Genomic DNA, 24,279 nt, shown 5'->3' with positions numbered 1-24,279 from the left:
TGGGAGCCTGAGGCCCAGAGAGGCACAGGGACTTGTCCAGAGCTGAAATGGGACCTCGGTGGCCCCCGGACCACCCTGCAGATAGACACAGGAATGTTCCAGAGACCAGGGATACTCATGGGCATGGGCGTGGGCAAGGAGGGGACCAGGGTGGGGCCCTGGTGTTGGTTCTGAAAGATTTAAGCACCAGCCTCATTGTGACAGCCTTGCAGGTGACAGAAATGCAAGAGAAAAAGCTGCCAAGGTGGCCTGGGCTGCCCCATCATCCGAGTGACCGCACCATGGGGCACAGGCTCTGAGGGGGAACAGGGTCGCAGTACAGGGCCCCTGGGTGGTTCCGGGGTCCCGGAAGGGGAGCAGTGGTAGGCATCATTACAAGCCAGCCCCGGGCTTGTGACTTTTGCTTTTGTCCCCTGAAACGCGGGCCACAGCTCTGGGAGGCAGGCAGTGTCTCCCACGTCCCAGGAGGAGACAGGGCAAGAGAGGATGATCTTGTGCCTGGAGCCGTACCCCAAACAGAGGTAGTAGATCTGGCCGGCTCCCCACGCTCCCCTCAACCTGCCTTATGACCTCTGGAACCTGGGGGCCCAAGCTCGGAGTTGATTAGTGACCCTGAGACAGGCGGGGGCCCCTGCCACCCTTCCCCGCCCCCCACACCGTGTGGGCGGGCCTGTTGATGGAGGACAGCGTCGGAAGGCTCAGACAGCCCAGAGGGGGAACGCTGGACTCGGCAGATTTTCAGAGGCACCGAGGGCAGGCCACACAAGGGCAGTCTAGCTCAGGAGCGAGCAGAGTGAAGGTGGGAAGACCGAGAGAGTGCCTCGGTGTGCCGGTGCCCGCTGGGGCCTCCCCTGAGTGGGTCCCTGGGGGACACTCAGCCCTCTGTTCTGTGCCGTCATTGGGAGAGTGGGTGCAAGGATATGGGAGCCACAGAGTATCCCAGGGGGAGAGCATGCTGTCAGTGCTGCTCTGGAGTTGGAAGGGGCATCCTGGCTTCACATCACCCCCCCGTGGGCAGCCGTCCTAGAGAGTTTTCCAGCCGTGGCCACGTGTGGTTCCTGTGTCTCAAGGGCTGGGCCAAGAGCCACACCTGCTCCTGCAGCTGGAGCCCAACTCACCTGCCAGGACAGAAGTTTCACACCCCTTGTGTGTCCAGAACAGGCACGGGGGACCCTCCCCCAGCTCCCCGGATATACTGAATTGGGCTATTTGCAAAAAGGGGGCGTCGACTGCTGGGCCTGCGGGCACGGTGGTGTGGGAGCGCCCCTCTGTGAGCCCCTGCCCTGCGTGCCGTCCAGAGAGAAGAGTGGCTGCCTTCTCTGTTGGCTCCCTGGTGCTGTTTTGGGGGCTCCTTCCCTGGGCGGGCCCCAGAGCAACTGTCCCATCAACTCCCGGTGAGGGTGTCAGAGACAGCCTCGCCCGAGGGATTTCCTGACCAGCCCCAGGGGTATCTCGTAGGCTCGGGCAGGTGGGCCTGGGGTTCTCAAACATCAGTGCACAGGCGGGGGGCCCCATCCTGCTGGTAGGAGAGGCCGGGAGGGCGTCCCAGCCCGCTACGCAAGGGCTGTGTGGTCTCAGGGCAGTCCCCTCCCGGGGATGGCCCCCCTGCTGTAAAACGGGACAGTGAGCTGCTCCAGGTCAGAAGCCCCATCTTGCAGCTAGGGAAACTGAGGCTGAGCTAGGAGAAACAGGATTAGAACCCAGAGCTGTGTGACTCGGGGGTCTGAGTCCACACCGCATACGATTGGGGCATCGGGTTCACAAGCTCCTGTAGGTCTCCGTCAAGGGGTGACATTGGGGCTCCGCCCAGCATTTGGGGACTGGGAGTCCAAGCACATCCTTGGGAACCGAGCAGCAGTCAGGTCCCCTCTGGCCTCTGACAGCCTTAAGAGTCCCATGACACCCACTGTCCAGGGCCTCTGCCAGGAGGGCTGTGAGCCACTTGGTGGCTCCAGGTAGGACCTGCTCAGGTGACAGGAAGGGTCCCAGGAAGGTCGCATTCCTGAGGGGACAGAGCAGCCACATTCTTGCACCTGGGGGGGGGGGTGCTATGGGAGCCTAGGCATGTTCAGGAACCTGGGGGCGCTGACAGAGGGCCGGGGAGGAGGGTGTGGAAGGGAACCAGCACCTGGGACTCGGTGCTGGGACTCTCCTCCTCCAGGCCACCGTCCACACCCAGCCTGGGGCAGAGGCAGAGTGGGTCTGTTTCTTTCTTCGGAGAGTTGGACTGGGTCTCCCGTTACATATGCACAGACAGGGGGTGCCAGTCCTGCTTCCGGAGAGCCTGCGACCCCAGACACAAGCCTGAGCTGGGCCTGGGAGTCACCCTGGGCCGGATGTTTTGCTCCGTCCGTTCTGGAGTGTCCTCTCACTGGCTCACTGGGAAAAGACCCAGAGTCCTGTCTACACCATCTGAGTCCCAGCTAGCAGACGATGTTCCAAGAGTGGGGGGCGCTTGCCGTCATCCTGGGTGCTGGGCAGGGGCGAGGCTGTGCCTGTGCAAAGCTGCAGGGGTGATGGTTCCTGCTGCAGAGCTGCTGGCCTCGGGGGAGGCGGGCAGGGCGGGACTCTGTGAGCTGATTGCAGGGGACCCCCAGACCACTCTGACCCAGGCGGCATCCCTGGAAGAGTGACCCGAACGATGGGTATAGGGTTAGGTGTTTGATGGCAGGAGAACGTTCCGGGCCCAGGGGACAGCAGGTGCCAGTGCAGGGCTGGAGCAAGGGGGTGGAGACACCGTGATGGCAACCTCACCGTCGGCCCTCTCCCTGCAGACACTGGAGCCGTGTGCGGATGGGCTGCCAGGAAGCCTGTGGTTGGGGCTCAGTTTTGGGTGGGAGTCCCGACCAGGGCGGTCAGATGAGGCTTTCCTTGCAGTCGGTAACCTCCGGGCGCTTCGGCACCTGCCCGCGGTGCGCGGTGGGCCCGGCCCATCTGTGGGTGGTTGTGGTGGGGAGGGTCACGCTGAGCCCTGTCCCATTCTCGGGGCCACGTGCCCCCAGGGCCTGCCCGGCTGATTGCTCGGTCACCTTGTGTCTTCTGGGACGTGCCTCATCCCAGAGCACCCCCACGGAAGCGGGACCCATCGTGGCCTTTGGGAGACACTCCAGGACTGCGTGGCCCCAGTAGATGGTCTTTGTCCTGGGCCGGGGCGGGGAGGCAGCCCTGGAGGCGGGCCGCCTGGCCAGGAGGGGAGTGTGAGCCCATCTTTCAGAAGATTCTGGCAGCAGGACCCACCCTGCCCAGAGCTCCTGAGGGATTCGTTGGCCCCTGGCAGGAGGATGAGATCCTTCTTCCAGGGCGGAAGCGAGGTGTGCGCAGAGCATAGGATTCCCTGGCCTGCCGTGTGCCTGTGCCTCTCAGTCCTGCGGCCCGAGTCTCTGAGTCACCTCCTCGAAGCAGACGGGATCAGGGAGGGCCAGGAGGGCCAAGCTGTTGGCACAGAGACTCTCCTGAGCCAGTTCTGACCGTCGGCACCTGCGGCGGTGGGGGTGACGGGCGCGCCCGGCCCCAGCCGCGAGCCGGCAGACTGGACGGCTCCTTTGCGGCCTCAGTTTACTCATCCCTAAGACTCAGGGTAGGTGTTCTTCCTGGTGGAGTGTTGGGGACACAAAGTAAATCCCAGAGCACATGTGGCTTCAGTGAGAGGGCCCAGGGGATGGGACAAAAGTCTTTGCACACGGGACGCAGCCAAGAAGCACAGCGGTTTATACTTCACTCAAAGGCAGCAAACTCTCCGGGTGTTTGGGCTGTGCCGGGCTCTTTCCGTGCTGCAGCCCAGCAGGGTCCGGTCCCCTCCCTCCATTATTTCCCGTTTACGTGTTCTGGTGCTGCGGGAGGGGAGACGGTGAATTGAGGCAGCGTGAGGACTCGTGGGCAGCCTCCGCCCCAAGCGGCCAGGGGCCTTGTCGGCAGCATCTCTGAGGCAGCCGGGAGGGTCTCTGGGCCCCGGGAACTGGACCCCAGGCCTGCCGCGGCCACGGCCACAGGCTTCCGGTCAGTTCCACAGCCTCGGGGAGACATCCATGTGGGGAGAGGTCTCCGTGATCTGAGCAGCTCTGTGTGGCGGTCCCGGGTCTGTTTGCACCTGCCCGTGGCAGGGGCTGCGTGGGGCCGGCCGGGGGTCCAGACTGGCTGTTTCCCCCGAGGCTCTCTGTCCATGCCTTCTGCAGTGTTCCGGAACGGCACCTCCAAACCCACGCTGCTCCTGGGACAGCCACTGCCAGCCCTGAGGGCTCACGGGAGTGGCCACACCATCGCAGGGGACTGGGCCCCAGTATCCAGATCAAACCTCCTGGGGCCCAGCCCCACCTGGCCCTCGCTGCCGTGTGGTCTCGGGGAAGCCGTGGCCTCTCCCTGAGGTTCTGTTGCAAAAGGGGCATCCAGACCTCTTGTGCGTCCCCCTCGGCACCAACAGAAGCGGAAGAGGGAGCCTCTTTTTCTGGCCAAGAAGTGGGCGGGGCGGGGGGGTCTGGCTTGGGAACAGACACAACCCACCCCTTGTAAAGATGAAGCCTCTGCACGTAGCCCCCACTGATCACGCGGGCAGAGAGGGAACGAAGGTGTTTTACGTTCTACTTGCTTCTGTCCTGCCACATAAATAAGTAGGCGTAGAAGTATAAAAAGTGCGTACGTTTACGTTGAAGCTTCGAGCAACACAGACAATGCAGAAGAATAAAAATAAACGGCTGAAGAAATTAGGGCAGAGGGAAAATCAAAGTTAGGCCTAGCCGAAGCCAAGTCGGGACCTGTAAATTCAGCTCTGAACTTCTAGCGTCCAAAGCAAAGAGGAAAAGACTATCCCTTGCAGGAAGTGACGTTCAGAGAGCGTTTTCTGCACCAGTGATCCCAAGAGAGCTGCCTGGGGCTGACGCTCCAGGATGCCCCAAAGCCCTGGACCAGGGCGGGTGGAGAGGAGAGCCCTCCCTCACACTCGGCACGGCCGTGGTCCCCTCGTCCTCGCCAGAGCCTCACGCACTCTGTCACTTGACTGTCCCCGACCCGAAAAGCCTAGTTTGAGAGAGAGGCAGTGAGGGGCCCCGGCCGCGCCATCAGGCCTTGCCGAGGCTGATGGCGAACGTCTGTCTCTGGCCCCGAGTCTGCACGTTTGCGGCCCAGAGACGGACGACCCCAGAAAATCGGGGTGTTCCGTTCCCAGTGTTTGGGGCACACGGTCACAGCTGGGGCCCTTGAGGTGACCTCACAGGCTCTCCGGGCAGGGTGGGTCGGGGCAAGGGCACCGCACGTATCCTGGGGGGCTCTTTCCCGAGACTCACATAGCATCTCTCTCCTTCCAGGACTCACCCCTGCGTCCCGTCACCTTGTTCTGCAAGTGACCCCTGACGTTCAGACGACTGACCGTGCACCACCCTCAGGTCAGTGCAGCACCTTGGACACTGAAAGTCAGGGCTCCCCCTCCCCCCAGGTACCTCCCGGGGCGGGCACGTCTGGAGCGGGACACGCGCACGCACGTAACACGCGTGGAGGCTAGCGGAGGACAGAGGAGCGGGCTGGCGGTACTCACGTTTTTGCAAGCTCAGCTGGGCCTGCTCCAGCGTCGGCCCTGACCTGCCACCAGCCTCTCTCCGTAGCCGAGGGACCAAGGTCCGCCAGAAGCCAGGGGCTTGCCCTGGTCTCTTGCCCCGGGAAGCTGGACTCAGGCCCGTGTCTCTGGCTCCCTTCTGCACAGAAGCCGAGGGAAGCTCCTTCTGCAAGGCGCCATCTGTCTCGGGGGTCCGTGGTGGGAGGGCCCGGGCCGGCTGCTGGGGACTGTTGGAAGTGTCTGTGGAGTGGGCAGAGCTCAGGGGCTCAGCAGGTGAGGGGGCCCCGGCCTGCCACTCCCTATCCTGGCGGCCTCGTGGCCCTGGCGGAGGCCTGTCGTGCCCAGAGGCCCCCTGCCCACGCCCCGCGCCCCCCCTGAGAGCCGGCCCACGGTGCAGGCCGCGGGACCCACTCGGCTGCTTCCAGCCTCCTGGGAAGTCAGTGGGGCCATGTGGGCCAGACAGGCGTCCCCTCCCCTCCCCCGCTGTTGCCATGGCCAGGGGCAGGCCTGCCTCCCGGGTCTGGGTGGAGAGGACCCCAGGCTGTTGTGTCTGGGCTCAGGACCCCTCTGCCATCTGGGCCTCGTGTGTTTATAGGTCCAGCTTGCCCGCAAGACTCTGCAGACGCGGCCCCCGGGGCTTTTGTGTCTGCACGCAGAGCGGGCGCCAGCCGGTGCCCGAGATGGGGGGTGGAATGTGGGTGGGGAGAGGGGGAGGCCCCCAGAGGACGCGGGACAGAGGGAAAGGGGGACATGGGGGGGTTACCAGACGAAGGGGAAGGACAGAGTGGAGGCAGAGAGAAAGCAGGGCAGGGCACAGGAAGGGAGGAGACGCGGAGCAGAGCGACAGGAAGCTGGGGGGGGGGGGGTGGCCTGGGGTGCAGCTGGTCCCAGATGTCCCCAGGGCCTCCTGGGCCGTGCCCAAGGCCATCTAGTCCAGGTGCTTTCCCGGGCGCACGCTGCGAAATCCCCCGATGTCCCGCTGGCTGCAGGTAGCCTCCAGGCTCCAAATGAAACCCAGGCCCCCGGAGGTTCGCTCCTCGCGCAGACGCGGGCACCAGACTCGGGTCCTGAGTCCCCAAGCCCTGACAGACACAAGCAGGAGGCCGCAAGGGTGTGTCCCCAGGACCGTGGGCGGAGGTCGAAGGAGGCAGGGCCGGCCCGCCTGGGAGGCCAGAGGGCTCTTGGACCAGGACGAGGGGGTCCGTACACAGTAGCCGAGGCCCAGGTGACGTGGGGAGGGTTGTGGGCGGAGAAGGACAGGCCTGGAGGAGCGGGCTTTCCCGGGGCAGGACCTGTACCCCCCCATACTGTGCAGGGGACAGAAGACCCGGCCGATGCATACAGTAGGTGCTTGCTCTGTGCTCATCCAGAGCCTGAGTGGTCACCAGGATGACCTTACAGCCCAGGCACTCACTGCAAGGGTGAGAACATGCCCCGGGGCCAGAGGGGAGGGCGCCCCTCCCGTGTGCACTCACGCCCTCCTGTAGCCCCAGCATGACCAGCAAGGTGGGGTTCATCATCTCCATTCTGTCCAACTAGAAACGGAGGCCGGGGGCTGCGAATAGCCCGGCTCTGGCCTCACCTGTGGCCTGGGGGGTTGTTGGGATGATGGAGCCCCTTCAGGACGCTGGGCTGGGGGCACCAAAGGTTTATGGGGGGACGGTGACTTGGTGAGTGGGCTCTTTCTGAACTGACCCAGTACTGCTCTCCTTGAGGTCTGCCCAGACTTGGCCCCGAAAGGGGAGAGGTCTGGGCGCGGGAGGCTCCCTCCGTCTCTAGTCCCTTCCCCTGCACTGAGCCCCTAGTGTCTCCCCCACGCCAGGTGAGGGCAGGAGCCACGTGCCTCTGCTCGGCTCCCAGTGGTGGCCTGCTCTCTGAAGGGACGTGGCCCTGCCCTCCCCGGCACCCCGGCTGCCTGTGGGTGGACAGGCTGCCGTGTTCTTCCGAAGCTGACACAGACGGCGGTTCACGGAAAAGTGAGGCCTGGGGTCACGGGCCCGACACCCCACGGCAGAGCCATGCTGAGGAGCCGTATCTGCCTGCTCCGGGGCTGACCCGAGTCTGGTGCCTACGGCCGAGGAGAAGCAGGAATTTGTTCTGACGCTAAATGTCCAGCCAGCCTTGATTTACTCGGAAGTTGAGGCCTTAAAAAATACCTTGCGTCTGATCTTTTGGTCCCAGTGAAAGTACAAAATGCAGAATGACGGGCTTCATTCGGTGCTTCTCACTGGTTCTGAGCAGCAGCGTGCTGGCCGGGAATGGTTAACCTTGAGACGTGAGGAGAGAAGGAAGCAACAAACGCTTTGCTGCTCTTCGAGAGAGCCGGACGCCCCTCCCCCCAGTGCCATCGCTGGTGCTGTCGGCCCTGCTGGGCGGTTGTCTCGGTGCCACTGCCCGGGGCGGGGGGGGGGGGGGGGGGGGGGGGGGGGACAGAGGCTCAGGGAGGTCAAGGGGCCAGCCCCAGACCACAAGGCCGCCCGGCAGCAGAGCAGGGGCCTGGCCCCAACCTGCTGAGAAGCACGTCTGTCTGGGTTCCAGGAGCGTGTGGCCTCCCTGAAGCGTCGGGGTCCCCCTGAGCTGTCGGGCTGCCGGATCCCAAGAGGCAGCCTCCCCGGGGGGCGGGCAGGGGGCCGAGGCCGGGACCTCCAGCTCAGGCCCTCGCCGGAGTGGTGCCCAGGGTGAGCCGGAGGGTGTCGAAAGAGACTTTCTGACAGGGTGCAACCCACAGTGCCATTTCCCCCCAGGTCTGGGCTTGGCTGGACACTTGGCCTCGGACCCCCCCGGTTGGAGGCCTTATTCTCCAGATACTACGGTGCTGGAAGGCCAGCTGGCCAGCTCTGGTGGGAAAAGAGAGGCTTCCACCCTTCAGCAGCCCGACTGCTGTCCCTGTTCCGGTGTGCTTGGGTCCGAGCTTCTCTTCTCCACCACCACCGACGCTCACCTAGCCTGGCGGCCTTGGAGAATCGGGGACGCCACAACACCCTGTCGCCTTGAGGAAGAGAAGGCAAACATCTCAGAAGTGGGGCTTCCTAGGGTCCCCCAAGTACAGAGGAGTCCGGTCCTTCTTAGCAGCTGTGTGACCGGGGCTCCGTAAGTGGAGACGTCCGTGGGTTTCCGCTCCCCAGTGCCGTAGGCACAGGATGCCTGTCTTTGGCTGTGTGAGCGTGGGAAGTGCCTTAGCCTCTCTGTGCTGGTCCCTTCTCGGCAGATCAGGCTGTAATGGGGACCGACTGAGGCCCTCAGCGGGATGGACGCAGGTCTGTGCCTGGCATGTCGCACGTGCTGGGGGTTTGCGTTGGCCGCGTGTCCGATGGGGAGCACGTGCCCGGGAAGGGGGACACGCGTTTGCAGCAGTATTGGGCAAATGGGGGTCGGACCTGGGCTGTGAGGCTGTCTCATCCCCGTGGGGCAGCTCCCACGGAGAATCTGCTCCCGGGAGTGGTCCTCAGTGAGGACACCGCTTTGTTCACACCCGGTGTGTGTAGTCAGGACAGCTGTGGTTACGCAGGTGATGGGGACCGTGGCACCTGCCCTCCATGCCGTGCCGTGGCCTATGGTAGCAGCCACCCTGTAGGAAAGGTGTGGGGCTGCCTTCCCAATCCCACTGTCTTGTTCCTTTATAAAAAAAAAAAAATGTTTATTTAATTTTTGAGAGAGAGAGTGTGAGTGGGCGAGGGGCAGAGAGCAAGGGAGACCCAGAATCTGAAGGGGCTCCAGGCTCTGAGCTGTCGGCACAGAGCCCGACGCGGGGGCTCGAACCCCCAAGTCACGAGATCGCGACCTGAGCCGAAGTCGGACATTTAACTGAGCCCCCAAGGCACCCTTCACTGTCTTATTTCTTGACACAGGCCCTGCCCCTGCCTCTGGATCAGCCTGTCCCCGTCAGAGCACAAGGCCCCAGCTGTGTGAGTGAGGACCGTCTCCCCGGACCCTTGGCCTCAGTCTGCCCATCTGTAAAGTGGGATTGGCCTGGGCCCAGGCTTTCCCTCTGCACAGGCAGGGAGGGGTGGCCTGTGCCTGGGCCCAGGGCCCCCGGAGCAGTCCTGCGTGTATCTGCCTTCCATCTGGGGTTCTGAGCAAGACGTGCTAAAGGTGCGGAGACCACGGGCAGCACAGAGTCGGAAAGACATGGGCCCTTGGGGTGTATCCACCGCCCATCGGGCGGTGCGGCAGAGGGGGCTTCCTGTCCAGCGGGTGTTTGATGGGGCAGCGCCTCTCGCCCACAGGACGTGGGCAGGGGCTCCCCGGAGGGGACACGAGCAGGAGGTGGGCTGTCACCGGACGGAGGCAGAACAGGAGCCTCGAGGTTTGGGACGTGGCTCGGGGTCCCGTCGGGCAGGGCCCTGGGTGCTGTGGGAGGTCGGGGAGGGGCTGGGGCCGGTCTCCCCGGTGTCCCCGCCCCCGGCGCTGCCCTGGCACGGCCGGTCCTGCCAGCTGTCCCTGCGCCTGCCAGCAATGGGCAGGAAGAAGCCGGCAGCCTGGACCCCGGGGTGGGATGTGCTGGGATGTCCCCGGAATGCGGGCCAGCCCCTCCGGCCATCTGGTCAGAGGCCACCCCGCCACCAGGCAAATGAAGACCACCCTTCGAGGGTCTGGGGCAAAGGAGGATTTTCCTGTGGAAGGAGGCCATGAGCCTACACTCTCGCCTGCCTCCCCGCATCGCCGCCCCGAGCCGGGCCATCTCCTCCGTAAGGCGGGAGAGCGTCAGTGCCACCGCCCTGGGCAAGAGCTTCTCCCCAGACCACCCGGAGCCCCTCGAGAGGGTAAGCTCAGGGTGGCGGGAGCTTGGGCAGGAGGAAGCTTCCAGAGAAGGCACTGCCTGCCCCCCCCCCAACTTTTTCTGGCCAGGTCCCCCTGGGCCTCCACGCAGGAGAGGCGGCCGCACTTCCAGAGTGGACATTACCCCTCCCTGCCGCTGCGGGGCCTGTCCCTGCCCCGGGCTATTGGCTGCCTTTGTCTTTCTGGGGCTCCACAAAATGGCCGCCGCAGCCTTCCGCCATTTTGTGTCTGAGGCAGGCGGGCGGGTGGCCGGCGGGGGAGGAGGGAGGGAGACCACCGCCCGCCCGCCTGCCCCGAGTGGCCTGGACGGAGCCCAGCAGCAGCCCCCGCCCCAGCCCGGCCTTGGCCGCGGCTGCCCTGGGCTTGGCACCAGCCAGAGTCTTGGCAAGGCCGTCCGGGAACCCCGGCCCTTCACCCAGCCCGCCGGCCCCCTCGCCACCCCCCAGCCTCCCCTGACGAGCAGACGGAGATGCTGTAGACCAGAGCCCAGAAGAGCTGTAATTAAAGCCATGCTCCTGGAGGGAGTCCTGGCAGCCACGGGGCCGGCACGGACAGTTCTAGAAATGACGCTCGCCCGAGTGGGTGGGGATGGGCTCCCTGGACCCACCGTGACCAGGGCCCCATCTGTTTCAGGCCACACTGGGGAGACCAGCGGCCCCCTCAGTCCTACACCAGCCACCCTGCCCCCTTACCTGCCTGAGGAGCCTCCGGGCTCCCTGGCTGGGCCTCGTGCTGGGCCCGGGGCTCACGGAGGTCAGTCAGGTTTCCGGTCTGGACGCAGCTACTGCCCGTCCTCAGGAAGCAGGGACGGGGGGCTTCCTGGAGGAGGTGAGCTCTGCAGCCGGGCTTCCCGTGGGGCTGGGGCCAGCCGAGAATCTAAGGTGCACCAGGCTGGGGGTGAGCCCGTTCCAGCCCAGCCCGCTGCCCTACGCAGTCCTCTCTTCCGCGGGACCCACATCCCCCGAACCTTGGCTTCCCTGAAGGGCATTTTGCGGAGCTGGGAGCAACCAGGCGTCTCCCTCCTCGTCAGAGAGCCTCCGGCCTCCTCCTGTGCCTCCTGCTCTCGTTCTGCGCACAGCGTTCTCAAGCTTGCCCCTCTGACAACACCCAGTGGGTCGGAGGGAGCACCCTACAGAGGGGAGTCGGTCGGGCAGGAAGTGGGCGCACGGCATCCGGACAGCCTTGGCTGCGGGGCCTGGGAGCAATATCAGGGAGACGCGGTTGTCCCTGGGCCCGTTCACTGGAGGAACAGGGACTCCATCGGCCTCGGCAGGTGGAAGGGAGCCGCCGGCCTGCCGGGCGTCGATGCCCACCCGTGGTACCCAGCCGTGAGGCCGTCAGAGGGCAGTGGACCTCCTAGAGGAGGTTCGTAGAAACGTCCTCGTAGAGGAGGGAATGGCATTTGAGGAGAGCAGGCGCCTTTTAAAGGGGCTGGTGCGGATTCTCAGGCAGCATGCGGGGTAACGCAGGCGCCGTGGGGGCAAGCGCCGGCCTGTGTCCCCTGCATCGCCGAGGGTCAGTTACACGCCGTCGAGGGGTAGAAAGCAGGCGTGCAGCAGGGCAGGGCCCCGGGAGCTGCGAGACGGCTTTCCCAGACACCTGTGGCCCAGCCAAGCCCTTCAGGCTGGGAAGGCCGCTGGACGCTGCCCCAGGCCCTTCCCAGACGCTCTCTCCTTGCGGTTCCCAGAGAGAACATTCCATCACCATGAAGTGAGGTTTACTCACGCCCCGGCTCCCTCTGGGGAAGGCCTGCCGGACGGGATGGTGACCACACGCCAGGCCAGGCGCAGAGCCTCCTGGAGGAGCCGGGAGCCCCGCAGCGGAACGACCGACCGTCTCGGAGGGGGCGGCCGCCAGGTGTGGTTGCCGCGGGGCGGGGTTCATGCTGGGTGTTTTTAATGGTACGGGTGCGTCCGGTCCCCTCCCTTACCCCTGCTCCTCGCCTTGTGACCCAGACTGTGGCCCGAACTGAGAACATTTCAAGTCCGCGTGCGCCTTTGAGGCTGACGCTGTGGCTTCTGACACCCGACGGAGACACGCTCGGGATCAGAGAGGGCTCTGCGTTCGTGCTTTTCCCTTTGGAATTTGAGCGAACCCTGGACAGAACAGCCTCCCCGGCCGACGCCTTCTCCCCGGGCACAGAGGCACCTTGCCCTTCCTTCTGACAGCCGCCGGCATCCGGGTCCCACTCTACAGGGTGGGCGGCTGAGGCCGGAGGTACCAACCTGCCCACGGCTCGCCGCCAGAGCAGGGGGCCCGGACCGTGACCCGGTGGACCTCCGAGCCAGCTGTCCCCTCCTCCCGCCTGCCCACAGCCCCCGTCGATGCCAGTGTGTCTGCAGAGCTGGCCAGCCTCCCCGGGCAGCGCCAGCCCCAGCCCCCCCGGCTTCCCAAGTGGTCCTTTCTGGGACCTCCGAACTCGGGCAAATGTGGCAGTGACAGTTCAGCCTCCTCTGTATGCCTGGCCCTCCTCCAGGCTCAGGACATCACGGCGGGCCCGGCCCCTGCCCTGGGGAGCACCCATTTCCCCAGGCCTGGCCACCTTCACCACGCCAGCTCGGAGGCCTCTGGGGACAGGAAAGCAAGGAGCTGGAGTGGGACAGTCTTCTGAGGCGACAGCCGTGGGGGAAGCTGGACAGGGAAGGTGCCAACGAGAGAACGCTTTGGGGCCCTGAGACAGAAGGAGGGCTGGGGCCGGGGCTCCGTCTGGAGGCGTCACCCACCTGCGTGGCCTTTGCGGCCCAGAGGGAAGCGGGGCCGTGGAAAGAGCCTGGGGCCAGAGAAATTTGGATCCCAGCTCTGGTTCTGCTGGCCCACCCCCCCCCCCCCCCAGACAGGCTTTTGGGGGCCGTGAGGCCACCGGGCCTCGTACTCCCTGAGCGGAGGAGTCAGTCTTTAGGTTGGAGGTTTTTCCGTCACGGGTATTCTCGCGTTCATTGTGAGAATTTTACTTCAAAATAACTTGTCCTCGTCGCTTGAGTTTCGGCGCCCCATAAATTGTGTGCCGGAGGTGAGGGTCTGGCTGGCTCCCTGCTGCCTGGCCACACCAGGCCCACAGTGGGCACACGGTCCCTGTGCACGTCGGTCAGACTGCCTGGTACGCATGTCTCCTGAACTTTATGGGCCGTGTTTGCAGGGACAGACCCACGCCCCCCCCCCCCGCCACTGCCCGGGCCCCCGGATGCCACCCCTACAGCTTTTTCCCAGACTCCATTGTTGGCACGGCTTGCCGAGCAGAAACACTGGCCGCTTTATGGGGAGAAACCTAATCGGGGCGGCAGTGGCGGGGGGCAGCCACGGGGGGGCTCCCGGCTCTCAGTGGCCCCGAGCCAAGCCCGAGGTGACCGCGGGGTGACACCGTCTGTCTGCCTCCCTTGCTCCAGACATCCGCCCAGCCCTGAAAGGGCCACCTGCCCGCCGAGGCCTCCCACACACACCTGTCCCTGGCCGGCCCGGCCCCTCCCACCGGGGCCCGCCCAGCACCCTGCCCACAAGCGGACACCGAGGGGGACTGGGATGGGGCCGCTGCCCACCACTCTCCCCCGCAGCCCTGCTCAGGGAGCCCCGTTCACAGTGCGCTCCTGCCCCTGCCGCCAGCCCTCCTCCAGGCTGACGGGGAAGGGTCTCTTTGGTCTGTCTCGGGATTCCTCCCCAGGCCGAGGGCGCTGGTGATTCGTGGGACTTGCCCGGCAGGTGGACCCGGCCAATCTTCCCCTCCAGCTCAGACTCCCCGAGTTGGGGCCTTTTCCCCGCTAGCTCAGAAATGTCTCTGCACATGGGTCACCGACCCAGAAACGTAAACCCTGCCCCTGACCCAAAAAACCCCCTCTCCAGAGCTGTTGGCTAAAGAAAGCCGCGTTTTGGGTGAGCTCTGTTTTGGTAAGGGCAGAGCCAGAGTGGGGACCCTGCTGGGGGTCATGATACCTGCTTCCTGGTCACCTAGAGAAATTTGAAGCAGGCTGTTGAGTATGCAGGAAACACGCCCCAGGCCCCTGGGGAGAGTGGATTCCCGCCTCCTCCGCGGGCACCGCTCCCACCCACAGCACCACCTGCCGCAGGGCCGGGTCTCACAGACGTGAGCACAGCTGGTCCCAGAGCTGGGATTCCCTTTGGGGGCCCCCCGAGGCTTCCGGATGGGCAGTGAGAGAGGCCCATGGTGCGGGAGACGGGGCCCTCGTGGGCGAGGAGCTGGGACAAGTGGGGCTGTCATCCCCAGCAGAGAACAAGCAAGGACAGAGACAGATGGGCCGGGCGGCTCAGAGGAGGCCTGCCCTGGGCATTTTTCTTTTCCTTGGAGGACGCATCTTGCTGGCTTCCCCGCCCCCACCCCCACTTTACGCCAGAGTCCCGAACGGTCGCCTGGCCTGAATGGCCCAGAACCAGAGGGGTTCTGTGATCCTTCGAGCAAGCCCTGGCTGAGGCCTCAGGCCGGGTCCTGGGAGCCCCTTCCTCGGGGTTCTGCTCTTGGGAGGACCCCAGGCCTTGCTTGCCACAGGGCAGGAGCCCCCGCCCGCCTAGAGCTCTGGAAAGCGGGGACCTCAGCTCCTCCCTCTTGGGTCCTCCCTACTCCAGGTCCCAGAACATCTGTGCCAGCTTGGCGTGGGAACGTCGGTGGTCTTGACCATTCGGGGACAAGCCCGGGTCTCAGTCATCTCTGACCCAGAGTCGTCCAGCTCACGGCGGCCACGGAGGCCGTTGTCTCCAGGCCCTCGCGGGGAGCGTGTCCCTGGCACTGGAGTGCGGGATGTGAGGGTTGGTGGGGTGTGCCCGGGCAGGAGCCACAGAGCGGCCGTGGGCGTGTTTCTCCCACACCTGATCCTTGTTACTTTTTCTCTAAATCCCCGACAGGTCGAGAAGCGGTGTCTGGAAAGGGGCTTCTGTCCACGGTCGGCCTTCCTCGAGGTGAGTGGGTGTCAGGGCAGGGCCTCTGGGCCCAGGCGGTCTCCACCCTGCGAGGGCGCCCCCGCCACCCACCCCGCTCTGCCCAGCCCAGCCTGAGCCCGCGGGAGGCCTCGCCAGGTCATCCTACGGGAAACAGGCCGGTGCGTCTGTGGCCCCAGCCTCAGACTGGGGCTGGCGTGGGTGCACGCCCGGTGACTCACACGACGGCACGGGTGACCCCCGGCCCCACCGCCCACCTCTGCCGCCGTCCTTGCTCTGGAAGTCTGGCTGAGGAGCTGTCCCCCTGCCCTTCGTCTCCAGGTCCTGCCGTCAGCCACGAGGGTCCTTGGACGGAGACCTAACGGTCCCACTGCCAAACCTTTGCCCAAGCCGTGCCCTGCACCCGAAGCCACGCCTCCTTTTCCTGCCACTCTCCGGCACACTCCCCCAGGCGACGCGCTTCGTCCACCACGCGCTTGTGACGCTGTAACCTTTGACGGTCACCGGACGTGGCCCGGAGGAGCCCTGGTCTGTGAGAGCGAGCGGATGCAAGCGAGGTGCTCAGCTCTGTCTCTCCGGTGCACCTGCTACCCTCGGGCTCACCTTGCCTGGAGGGCCTCTGGGGCCAGGAATCCTTGAGGGAAGCCCCCTTGGCTCTGCCCAGCCGTGAACCAGCCCTCGACTGCAATCCTGATGTGCCTCGGCCGCCTGCCACTGGCCCAAGAGGCCACTCGGTAAGTCCAGCCTGGAAACAGAACAAAGGGCCGATGAAGGAAGCCAAGCAACCTGCTTCTCAGGCTGGGCTGGAGGGCGGGGATGAAGCGGGGGTACGTGTGGTGACCGCCAGGGTGGACCAGGATGAGGGTCTCTTCCCGTCTCCCTGTCTGTCCCCACCCCGCAGGGCCCGGCCTGTCGTGCCGTCTGTGTCTCCCAGCTGGGGCCGGGCCCTCCCTGCAGCCTTAGCACATGGATGTCTCAGCGGCCGACCCTGGAGCCCAGAGCCCGTGCTCAGGGTCCCTCCCCCTGGGACGTTCGGGGGAGTCCTGGGCTGGGAGGCTTGGCCAGTTTTCTCCCCAGCAGTGGGACCAACAGCAGTCAGTCTCCCCACAGCACAGTTGGGCGGGCACCCAGGGTGCTTAGGGCACGGGCATGAGACCTCCGTCTGCAGCAGGGGGCAAAAAGCCAAGCCCAGCAGAGCCCAAGAGCAAGCCCCCCACCGCCACCACACGCATGGGGCCGAGGCCCCCACCGGTCTGAGCCTCCGTTTCCTCACTGCAAAAAGGGATCAGTAATCCTAGCTTCCCCAGACCCGTGAGGGCCAAATGGCACGGCCCAGCCTGGGGCCTGCCTGGAGGAGGCAGCCTGCTAGGAGGGGTGTGGAAGGAAGCTCAGAGCCCTTATACCGCTGGGCGGAAAGCACAATGTCGTAACCTCCCCTCTGCTGCCTGTCAGCTGTGTGACCCCGTGAAGGTGAGGTTACCTCTCTGGGCCCCCGTCTGCTCACCTACAAGATGGGCTGACAGTAGTCCTTGCCTCACCAGCCTTTCCCGGGGGCCCCCGGCAAGGTGGCGGCCATGGTGGACATTTATCCAGGCTGCCTGTGCCTCCGGGCACTGAATGCCGAGCCCTCTAGGGCCTACGGTTGTGCCCCGGCTGCCTTCCCCAGGGGAGCCAGGTCCCTTTGGAAAGAAAGAACGGCGTCCTGGGATGTCTCCCAAAGTGGGGACAGCTCAGGTCACTTGGAACGGCGGGACCGGCCTGACCAGAGTCTATGGGGAAGGCCGCCCCTCCCCCCGCTGCCGCCCAGTGGGTGGAGGGAGCGGGCCCTGAGGCCACCTACGCGTCTCGGGCAGCCAGAGAGGGGAGGCTGTGCTGCCAGAGGGCGGGCGGCCAGGAGGACACAGCACCTTTTTGCCACATGTTGGCTTCTGAGTGACAGCCTTCCAATGTCACCCTTGCAGCAGATGTCCCTTGGCCACACGGTGGCCGCTCCGTCCGGATGGGAGTGATCAGTCACCTGTAGCGCTTGCCCAAAGCCACACTGCAATGCTTGTCCCCTCCCTCCGTCTCCTCACCTCCTTCCTCTGGTTGCTGGCTTTCTCCTGCGGGACCCCCTCTGCGCGGTGGCTCTGGGGAGTACGCGGTGCCCGGGGCCCCTGCTGGCCTGCCTGCCGGAGTCCCTGAGCCCTCGGCCGCCCGCCGGCCTGGCCCCCCCCCCCTCCTCCCCCACAGCACTCCCACCCCCTCCAGGAGGTGCCTCTGAAGCCGCGAAGCGTCACAACCGACCGACGGTCCTTTGGGGTGAGGTAGTAGGTTGTATAGTTTGGGGCTCTGCCCTGCTCTGGGTAACTATACAATCTACTGTCTTTCCTGAAGTGGCTGTAATCTCGCCGATGGACAGCACCCGGGACCCTGGCTGGGCGGAGATCCGGGTGCAGGTTGGGGATGGGTAGCGGCCGTGGTGGGGTGGGGGCGGTGGCCACCGGGCAGGAAGTCGGGCGGGCCGAGGTTCCACTTGCCTGTGACCTTGGGCAGGTCGCCTTTGACCTCTGGGCTTCACTTCCCCCGTCTGTGAAATGGGGACCAATGAGAATTGAAGATGACACCGTGTGAAGTGTCCAGAGCGGGGCGGGGCTCAAAGCCGACCCCCTCCCCTCCCTACACTGCACTGAGAGCCGCCCCCATGGCCGGCCGTGGGCACCAGTGGGGCGCAGCCGTGGACCCAGAAGGACGAGGGGCAGCTGAGACTTGGCTGGGGTTGCAGGGCTGGCCCCCAGGGACTCCCACGGGCGACCTTAGCGCACCCCCCCCGCCATGTCCTTCCCAGCCTGCCCGGCTCAGCGTCTGGGCTCTGGTCAGCGGTGGGACGTCCCCCAGAGAGGGAGGCCGAGGCCACCCCATTCCTCCCCACTCGCCATTCCAGGCAGGAAAGCGGGAGGAAGGCTCCCCGGAGTCTGGCCCCTTGGGGACACACGCTCCCTACCCACCGCCCCCCCCCCGCCCGCCCCCGACAGCTCGTAGGTGGACGGCGTGGGCCTCGCTGTGTGTGGGGAAGCCCACGGGCCATCTGCGTCGTCACTCCTGCCCTGCACCTGCCCAGCCTTCCAGCTCGGCTCCGGTGGCCGCAGACCACCGGGCAGGGGCCGGGGCTGGGCGCGGGGCAGTGGCGGGACATCGGAGCCTCCCGCTCCCCGGGCACCGGCGGGGTGAGGTAGTAGGTTGTGTGGTTTCAGGGCAGTGATGTTGCCCCCTCGGAAGATAACTATACAACCTACTGCCTTCCCCGAGGAGCCCAGCGACACGTGCCCGCGGGAGGGCCGCCCCCACGGCCAGCAGGCGACTCCGGGGCCCCGAGCGACGGGCCAGGCGGGCGGGAGGCTGCAGCGTGCACTGCTCGACTTCAATAAAGGCTGTTCTGATGTGACTCTGGAATCACGTCTTGTTCGTTCCCAAAGCCCTGGAACCGGGTGACGAAGGTGGGCACATCGGCCGTGGAGGAGTGTGTGTGTGTGTGTGTGTGTGTGTGTGTGTGTGTGTGTGAGACTTGGCTGGGGAGCTGGATGCGGGCTGTTGGGGGTCCCTGGGCCTGCCCCCTGCCTGTCCGTGGGCCTTTCCAACGGGTTCGGTCCCGGACCCCAGGCCCCAGCCCATCGCCCTCACGCCCCTTTGAGCACAGGCCCCGGATGTGTCTCTCAGCCCCCATCCTGTAGAGAGGACCCCTAGGAGCCCCTTGCAGGGTGGAGCCCAATCAGCAGCTCCGAGCGCAGGCCAGGGCCTGGCCCCCAAGGCCACCTCAGCACCTCGTGCTCAGAAGTTCCCATTGCCCACACCCAGCTCCTTCGGGACGGCTTCTGGGGACAGCCCTCATTCTGGTGGCCGTCCTTGGGCCGAAGCGTTCACTCACGTTTCTCCCGGAGGCCCCGAGCCTCATGTCGATGGCCAGTGTGTGCCTGTCCCCACGGTTCCAGTCTGGCTCCTGGGAGAGGCCTGTCATGCCTGCCCCCGCCCCGAGAGCACCCCTGGGGGAGGGGAGTCTACATCCTGCCCCTGTGCCCCTGGTGCCCGGCACAGACCCAACGAGGCCCTGCCTTCCTCAGCTGGGGCCAGCCCCCTGAGTCTGCCCACCGCCCCCTGTGAGAGACAGCTCCAGGCTGGCCCTTGCTGGTGGCACGGGACACGGACACAGCCCCCAAATGTCCCAGCCTGACAGGAGAACAGATGAGACCTAGAGAGTCCTCAGACGGGGATTCGGGATCGGGGACCTTGTGACGGGGACCAGGAGAGGCTGTGGAGGGGCCGGCTTAGCTGGCCACTTCTCGGTCGTGTGCAGGCCTTATGGGGGCCCTCCTCCTGGTGCTCTGGTCTCTCCTACCATGACTGTCCCCAAGCCACCATTTTGGCCCCAGCCTCCATCCTGAGCATCCCGCCCCCCCCCCCCCCTGCCACGGGGGGTCTACACCTGCCCGCCCTCCGGAAGCCTCTGCTACCCCACAGGTCGGGGACTGTGGGTGCCCAGAGCAGGGGCCCTGAGAGGTGGAGAAACCTAACAATGCTGGGAGCTGTCTGAGCTGGGTCTTGACGGCTGTGTAGGAGTTCACAACCGAGACTCCCGAGAAGAGACCTCCGTGGAGCGTCTACCCCCTCACCGCTGCCCCACTGCCCACTTCCTCTCCCGTGGTCAGTCAGTGGCAGAGCCTGGCCACTCTTGTCCCCTGAACATTGTGTCTGTCCCTGCCCTCTCTGCAGACCCGTTCCGTGTGCCAGGCCTCAGAGCTTCTGTGGGGGGGGGGGGCAACCCCTTTCTCCAGACTCTCCGTGCTCATACCTGTGCGTGCCCTTACCTGGACCCCTCTGCTCCCCCCTGCTTCTCAGGGCTCTGAATGCACAGCGCCCCCCTCTGGGTGTCGTCCGCTCAGGCGCCACCTCTGACCGTGGTGGTCTGTGTCTGAGCCGACGCCCTGAGTTCAACCATTCCCTCCTGGCACCTCCACTGTGCCCAGCCCTGCAGTTGGAGAGCAGCCAGGGACATGTGACAGCCATTCCTTGCGGTCAGCTCCACGGTTGGGGCAGCCTGGGGGCTGGGAGAGCCCCCAAGGAGCCCTGGACCCTGCCCTGTAGTCAAGGATGGCTTCCTGGAGGAGGGATTCCCTGGATCACCCTGTGTCTCTTGCCACATTGCAACCGACCAACTTCCAGCCTCTCCTCTGCCGCCTGGCTCTCCCCAGAGACGAGGGTGTCAGAACCCAGCAAAACGTGGGCCTGAGTGATGGGGGGGCATGGCCAGGGTTACCCACCGTGGGTCATCAGCGACACATGGAAGCCATTCGGTCCTGAAACACACCAGATGGCGTGGACGGCACGGCACGGTCAGAGCAGCTAGTTTGTTCTCCTCCCCTCATCCAGCGCTGGGAAGCCCTGCTAGGTGGCGGGAAGGGCCCCCACCTTTGGGGACACAGGCCCCGGGCAGTAGCTCTACTCACCAAGCCTCCGTTTCCCCATCCCGCTCGGTAGGGCGGCCTGCTCTGGCTCGAGGGGGCGCACGGTGGACACAGAAGGGCAGGGGCCTGGCAGGAGGCCCGGAGGCCAGATTTGCGGCTGGGCGTCTGGCGCCCCCTGCTGCCCGATCTGGGCTGTGGCTCTGGCCTGGGGCTGGGCGGCAGGTGAGGCTGGGCAGAGGGCTTAGGCCCCCCGCCCCGTGAGCAACCCGGGCAGGCCGGGACTGTGCTGAGATCAGAGCCAGGGCCACGTGGCACTGAGGGATGGGGCGGTCACCCAGGGCCGGGACTAGGCGAGGGGGCAGAGGCCCAGCATCTCGGGGGCCTCACTCTGGGGGTCACGTGGCAGGATGGCTTGTCCATCAGTCTGGTGGGCACAGAGCTAAAGCTCACAAGAGGTTTAATTTCAGTTTCCTTTAAAATCCGAGGAAAACAATGAATACAGGTGTCCCCCACTATCCAAAAGTAGAGCGCTCCTGTGAAAACTTCCGGAAGCCAAAATGCCGTAAAGCAAAGAAGCAATTACCGTTAATTTATATGGGAAATGTTTGAGGGTTTCCAGACGTAATAAATCACCTCCCTTAGCCATTCTGATACTCTTAGGACCCGTCTTGCTAAAGGATGCACAAACTCACTCGAGATACAGCACAGAGGCTCACAGACAGGGTTCAGAGCTGAGGCGGCTGGATGCTGAGCGTTTCCCGGGAAGGAGCTGGGCGGGGCCGTTCGCGGATCCGTTGCTCAGCGCGCGCACTGTGTCTATACCGGCTCACTGTGAAAACCAGTGCTGAATGCTATCTTCCCTTCTCACTTGTTTTTGTAAAAGGAGAACTCCTGTTCGGATTTCTTTTCAGTTAGCGAAAAAACAGGTGCTACTATAGAGAAAACGGACGTCTTTTGTAAAAGGCAAACAGCGTCACGTGAAATTTTGAAAACAGTGTATGTATACGATATGTATAGTGAATGATATCATAATACGCAGTATACAACCCCTGACCTCTATAATAATGAACCTGTCCCGATGTTATATTCATTATAAACCACCCAGTCATACAACATGTTCTGTAATGTGTTTTACAAAGGAAGGACCCAGGGAGGGAAAGCGCCCCGTCCCACGGAGCAGGGCTGGGACCCGCCAAGAGGGTGAGCGCCTCCTTCTGCCTCGTCCTGTCCTGCCGTCATCCCCACCCTCGTCCTCCGTATGGCCCCCTCCCCTTCCCCTCCCGGCCGCTCCCTCCCCTCCTCCCGCCCCCCTTCAGCCAGAGCCCCGGGCCAGCTGCTGAGCAACCCTGCCTTCGTTCCGACAGCGACAGCGACAGCGACACGGTGTGGCGGTGAGAGGCAGTGGAGGCCGTGAGCGCTGCCCACACCCCTCCCTAAGGGAGGGGCCCAAGGCTGTGGCAGCGGATGACCCCTCTTGGGCCAGATGCCTCAGGTTCCAGGTCAACTCAGGGGAGGGGACCCTGGGGACACTTCTGCTCCTCTAGCTTGTGGGGCCTGTGCTTCAGACCAAGTAGGGTCTCCAGCAATTACCCGGTAGCCCCTGCTAGCAACAGCTGGGGCAACCCCAGCCTTGGTCCCGCTCCCAGAGGGCGCTGAGTCCCAGGGGACACAGCTGGTAGTGTCCCATTCACTGTCACTGAGCCCTCAGCATCACTGCCCTCCAGTGGCACAACCACACCCAGAGCAGACGTGTGAGGGGCTTGGGGACCCTCCGTATGTGAGGGTTCAAGGGACTTATGCTGCCTGCTGGCCTGAGGCCAGGCTCCCTCCGGGAAGGGAGAGGCCCCCCCAAGCGTGGGAGAGTTGGGGGCACTGGGTAGTTTGCAGAGCTGGAGACGGGGGTGACCCCCCGGCAGAGGAGCCTGGAGAGAATGTGTCCCGGGGGCGGGGCAGGGCCTTGCTGTCGTGACCGTGGCCCCCTGGCAGAGACCTAGGGCCCACCCGGTGTCACTGAGCAGAGACGGGTCTCCCTGACGGGTCTGAGGGGCCAGAGTGGGCCGGGGGCTGGGGGGCTGGGGAGTCTCCACGCAGCTGGGGAAGGTGCTGAGCTCCGCCTCTCTCTCTAGAGGGAGAGGGGGCGGTGGCAGCCGGAGCCACGTTGCACATGTCAGACCCTGGACAGCTTGGGGGGCCGAGACAGGCCAGCGGGGGAGGGGGCCATCCGGGGCCTGAACGATGCTCATCTGGGAAACTGTTGGTGCTCCTGGGAGGACACCCAGGCCCAACTGATGTCCCAGCCTGCTCCCAGCCGTCGGGCTGTTCCCGCTGTCTCAGCACTACCTACCCCATGTTCTAGATCTTCCTGGGCATGCCCCCCTCCCCCCCCCCCACTAGGCTGTGGGCTCCAGGGACTCGCGGCGTCTTATTCCCGCACTATCCCCAACATCTAGCCCGGTGCCTGGCACACAGCTGGTGCTCAATAAATACCCACTGGCTGAAGAAATGAATTAGAATGAGCACCTGGTCTGCTGGGGTGGAGCCCAGCACTCTGAGGGAAGCTGGTGGGAGTGGCAGTAGGGCAGGTGGGTGGCAGGAAGCAGCCCCTGGGGACCCTGGGGACCAGGCTGGGGAGGGAGCCGGCTGTCCCCTGAAAAGGCCTCGGATCCAATGGGCTCCCTGGATACATACATCCAGAGCAGCTGCCTACAGCGTCCTCTCTTGGAACTGATGAGCCCATGGAAGGCTCTGACAAGGCCTGCACGGAGGGCACAGGTCTCTCGGACTTAGTTTAACCCACAGTTTCTCAGACAGGGCTGGTCAAGTCGCACCAGTGGGTGTATCCTCTAGAACAGGAGCCACCCTAGCGAGCTGTAGCCCAGCTCTGCATGTCCCTGTGGCCACCAAGAGGGCCCTGTAGAGGCAGAGGGCCCCAAGAGGTGGTGGCTAGCAGGCTCGGACCAGAGCAGCGATGCCTGGACAATTGCGGTGACCTTGAAGTGCGTGGGTTTGAGAATCCCTGGGCAGTGACGCTGAAGGGGCGGGCCTGGGGCTTCGCTGGGTGGCCCAGGCCTCTCCGGATGGACGGGTGGACGGCCACTGAGACAGAGGGGCCAGGCTGGGAAGGTCCACGGCGGGTGAGATTTAGGACATGGCCTTCATGTAAGGTACTCCAGGGACTGACCTTGGGGCCCCACGGGGGCTGGAGGCCAGGCCTTTGTCCCAGAGGAGCCCCCCGGGCCCCTCACCCCTGCGGACGCAAAGCAGCCACCGTTCCCTTGCTGACGTGGACCGTCAGGTGCGAGGCCGGCGGCCAGGCAAGGCGGGCCTCGGGACGGCGCAGGGACCAGCTCTGGTCCCGTTTCCTCTCGCCCGGCCGACCGTGTGCTCCGACAGCCTTCTGGGACGGCAGGGCAGGGGCTCGGCGGGCCCAGAGCACACGCACCGCACCCACTGGGGGGGGGGGGTGGCCCGCACTCGTCCCTCTGCGGCTTGAATCCCTGCAGGGCTCGAGCCGCTTTGACCTCTGCGCACAACCAGAAACAGGCATCGGAGTCACATCAGGAGCGCCGGCCTCTGTCCCTCCCTGAGGGCCCCGGGGAGCTCCCGACCCCTCCGTGAGCCTCAGTTTCCCCATGTGCA

General features: G+C 65.0%; 1 protein-coding gene across 14 annotated transcripts in view; it reads left to right on the top strand.

Moving 5' to 3' along the window:
- The window catches only part of LOC121040169 (collagen alpha-1(I) chain), a 72,419-nt gene extending 53,793 nt beyond the window's left edge, over nt 1-18,626 (top strand). For 6 of the 14 annotated variants that reach the window (XM_040490551.1, XM_040490553.1, XM_040490549.1 and 3 more), the window contains exons 2-3: nt 5,298-5,375; nt 9,391-15,158. In XM_040490551.1, the coding sequence (XP_040346485.1) occupies nt 10,171-11,694 (1,524 nt within the window). In that variant the 5' untranslated portion in view covers nt 5,298-5,375; nt 9,391-10,170 and the 3' untranslated portion in view covers nt 11,695-15,158. The other 8 variants (XR_005795161.1, XR_005795159.1, XM_040490558.1 and 5 more) reach the window with 5 other exon arrangements.
- Nucleotides 18,627-24,279: the final 5,653 nt, after the last annotated feature.

Source organism: Herpailurus yagouaroundi, unplaced genomic scaffold (genome assembly GCF_014898765.1).
Source record: "Herpailurus yagouaroundi ecotype Mexico unplaced genomic scaffold, PumYag 182, whole genome shotgun sequence".
Classification (NCBI taxonomy): domain Eukaryota; kingdom Metazoa; phylum Chordata; class Mammalia; order Carnivora; family Felidae; genus Herpailurus; species Herpailurus yagouaroundi.
This window is presented reverse-complemented; position numbering and strand designations above follow the sequence as displayed.